Source organism: Phalaenopsis equestris, unplaced genomic scaffold, assembly GCF_001263595.1.
Source record: "Phalaenopsis equestris unplaced genomic scaffold, ASM126359v1 Scaffold000544, whole genome shotgun sequence".
NCBI lineage: Eukaryota > Viridiplantae > Streptophyta > Magnoliopsida > Asparagales > Orchidaceae > Phalaenopsis > Phalaenopsis equestris.
Genome location: NW_018164984.1, coordinates 130,103 through 133,218, shown reverse-complemented (window position 1 = coordinate 133,218; position 3,116 = coordinate 130,103). Strand labels below are relative to the sequence as shown.

General features: G+C 33.2%; 1 protein-coding gene across 1 annotated transcript in view; it reads left to right on the top strand.

The window, feature by feature from the left end:
- The first annotated feature begins 2,710 nt into the window (after window positions 1-2,710).
- Window positions 2,711-3,116, top strand: part of LOC110029043 — a 1,076-nt gene continuing 670 nt past the window's right edge. Inside the window, exon 1 of the mRNA XM_020731153.1 lies at window positions 2,711-2,994. Coding sequence (XP_020586812.1) covers window positions 2,711-2,994 — 284 coding nt within the window. The remainder of the gene's footprint in view (window positions 2,995-3,116) is intronic.

The following is a 3,116-nucleotide window of genomic DNA, read 5'->3' as shown; positions in this document are numbered from 1 at the left end:
TTAATTAATTAATTAATTAATTAATTAACATACAAAACCTTTTAAATTAAAAAAGTATCTAAGCTTACGTCATTAAAGAATACAAACCGCAGGAATCTTATCCAGCTTTTTCTGAACTATCTAGTTAGATAGCTTATGTTTAAATAATAGTTTAGAAGGATTTACACACATACCCCTTAATTCTTATTTATTTGCATATATAACCACCATGCTTTACTTTTTAAATATATGTCAATTGTATTTGTCCATGGAAAGATATATTTCTCCTTTCAAAAGTTATAAGTGGGGGTGTAAACAAGCCGAACACGAACGAACAGAGTTTGTGTTCGTGTTCGGTTCGTTTGAAATTTAGTTTGTTTTAACATAAGCTCATATTCGAAATTGTTCGTGAAGTTACTGTTCGTGTTTGTTTCTTAACGAACAAGCCGAACACGAGCTGTTCTCGAATGATGAGCCAGTTTGACATCCCTAATATTAATACATAGAAATAATATATTATATTAATTATATAACTTATATTATATAAATATATAATATCTATATTAGTATATTACTTATAAAATTTAATTTTTTAAAATATCATAAATTTTTTATATATAATTATTTTAAATTATTTTATATTTCGAACAATAACGATTCAAACACGAACGAACGCATCACTGTTCGTGTTTGATTCGTTTCACTAATCAAACGAAAAAAAATTGTTCGCGGTCGTCTAGTTTACTTATCGAACGAATTGAACACGAACTCATTGACGAACCGAACACGAACTGTTCGCGAACAAAGAGCTTTTTTGACTGCTTTAGCTATAACAATATTTTTTTATGTGATATGATAGAATTGGGCGTGACATATAAATATATAAAAATCGGGTGGTATATTTGTAAATGTCCCTTTTTTTTTTAGCCTTAATCCCAAGTGGGGTAGGCTAAATGCCCCTAATTTTTACGTTAAATATCAATCAAACAAATTAGAAGGCATCAGGACACGCAACGTGGCCGCTTGTGCAGCCAATGCTAACGTAAACATGCTTTTCCTCATCATTTTTATAATCCAAATCATACAGTTTCAGCTTTATATAAATCATTGGAGAGCATAGAAATGAACAAGTGGCATATAAAATATTTAAAATATTTGTTCTCTCTTCCTTCCTAACTTAGCCTTGGTCTCACCATTCTTCTCTCTCTATGCCCCCCCTCTCTCTCTCTCTCTCTCTCTCTCTCTCTCTCTCTCTCTCTCTCTCTATTTATCTACCCTACCAAACCTATCTTCAACAATAATAATAATAATAATAATAATAATAATAATAATAATAATAATAATAATAATAATAATAATAATAATAATAATAATAATAATAATAATAATAATAATAATAATAATAATAAAAGAGATGAATGATGAGTGCTCTGATGAACTCTTACGAGCAGTGAATGGTGAAATAGATCGAGTTTTGGAGAGGTGATTCGAGTTGACGTTATCTTTCGTGTGATGTCTGTATGTGATTTTTCGTTCATGTGCCTTATCATTGATCATTATTTATTAAGAAGAAAAAGATTGATTATAAAGCATTTAGAATATGATGCAATTATATAGAAAATAAATTAGTTGAATATGTTGTTGTTGATTTGGTTGCATGTTAGTAGGAATTGAAGTGAGCTTTTAGCAAGGGGAAGTATGAGAGGGTTCCCCAGATGAGTTCTTCAGATTAGAGCCTCTGGTTTGTGGGAAATAGTCTAGAGCGAGCAAATGAATTTTGTCATAAAGTCACACTTACCTCATAATTCGAATATGTTGAACCTTATTGTAGTGAGTCATTCATATAAAGAGAAAACTCTGAAGTAGCTCCTAGTTGGAGAATTACAAATGAGTTCCCTCAATGATGTTTTCCAACAAGTACCATTAGTTTGTCGATAATACAATGACAAGCTAACAAGTTCTTTAGGCAAATAGCCGTGAATAATGGACAACTTCATGACTTTCTTGGGAATATTTAATCTTTCGGTGATAGGAGCTAAAATACAATGAACTCTCAGAATGTCTTTTGAGATACAATTTTAAGGAGCTCAAGGTTTTACAATAATTTACACTTGTTGAGCTTGAATTTAAAAAGAAATTCAAATATATTCGCAATCTAGAGAGTGCTGAAAAAAGAGATGGTGGGGGCATCACTATTAATCAAATATTCGTGTTCCATTTTACGTAAGTTTTGATTTACACTTTTGGGGCATTTTCATATTAAAGTAACTTCTAAGTTTTTATTTTTATTTTTTTTGGGAAAACAATAATTATAAGTAACTAATCATATGCATTATCTATATATATATATGGGTATTTACATGCATAGCTCTCAATTCTTATGAATTTAAGTATGTCACATCAAAACTTTCATTTTTATAAAAATAGCACTAATTATATTTTTTAACCTTCAAATTCATCTTTTGATGCATAGGTAAAGTGTTATATCTCTAAATATTAAAGTTTAGGCGTGAGATATATAAATTCATAAAAATTTAGTCTTATCATATATAAATTTTCCCATATATATACTTTTGAAAATATTATAAATTTAATGACTTCTAATATGGGAGTCTTGGAGCAACGTTTGGTAATAGCCAACTTGAATTAAATGCTCCTTCCCCTTCCTCCAACCCCATATAAGAAACACCCCTTCACCTCATCCCTCTCTCCCGAACCCGCCGGAGAAATTATGGAAGTCCTTCCACCCATCCCAAGTTCGCCGGAGTTTCACTTCACCACCACCACCTCAACCTCGCCGACCTTCAGCGAACCCTTCAACTACCACCAACACTACACCAGCACCCCCAGCAGCCCCACCCATGCCGCCGCCACCATCTATTCTCACTTCTCCTTCCACCGCTCCTTCAACCCGCCGGAAATCTCCACCGCCGACAAGCTCTTCGAAAAGGGAAAAATCCGACCTTTGCTCCATTCTCAACCCGTCGCCGCCGCACAGTCCGGCGAAAGAGGCAGGCAAACTAACTCCTCTGTTTTTCACTCCGGAAACAGAGCAAGAGAATCCAGATCTCTATCTCCCTTCAGAAATCACTCCTTCTTCATAAAAAACTCAACTTTATCCCCCTCATCCTCCGCCG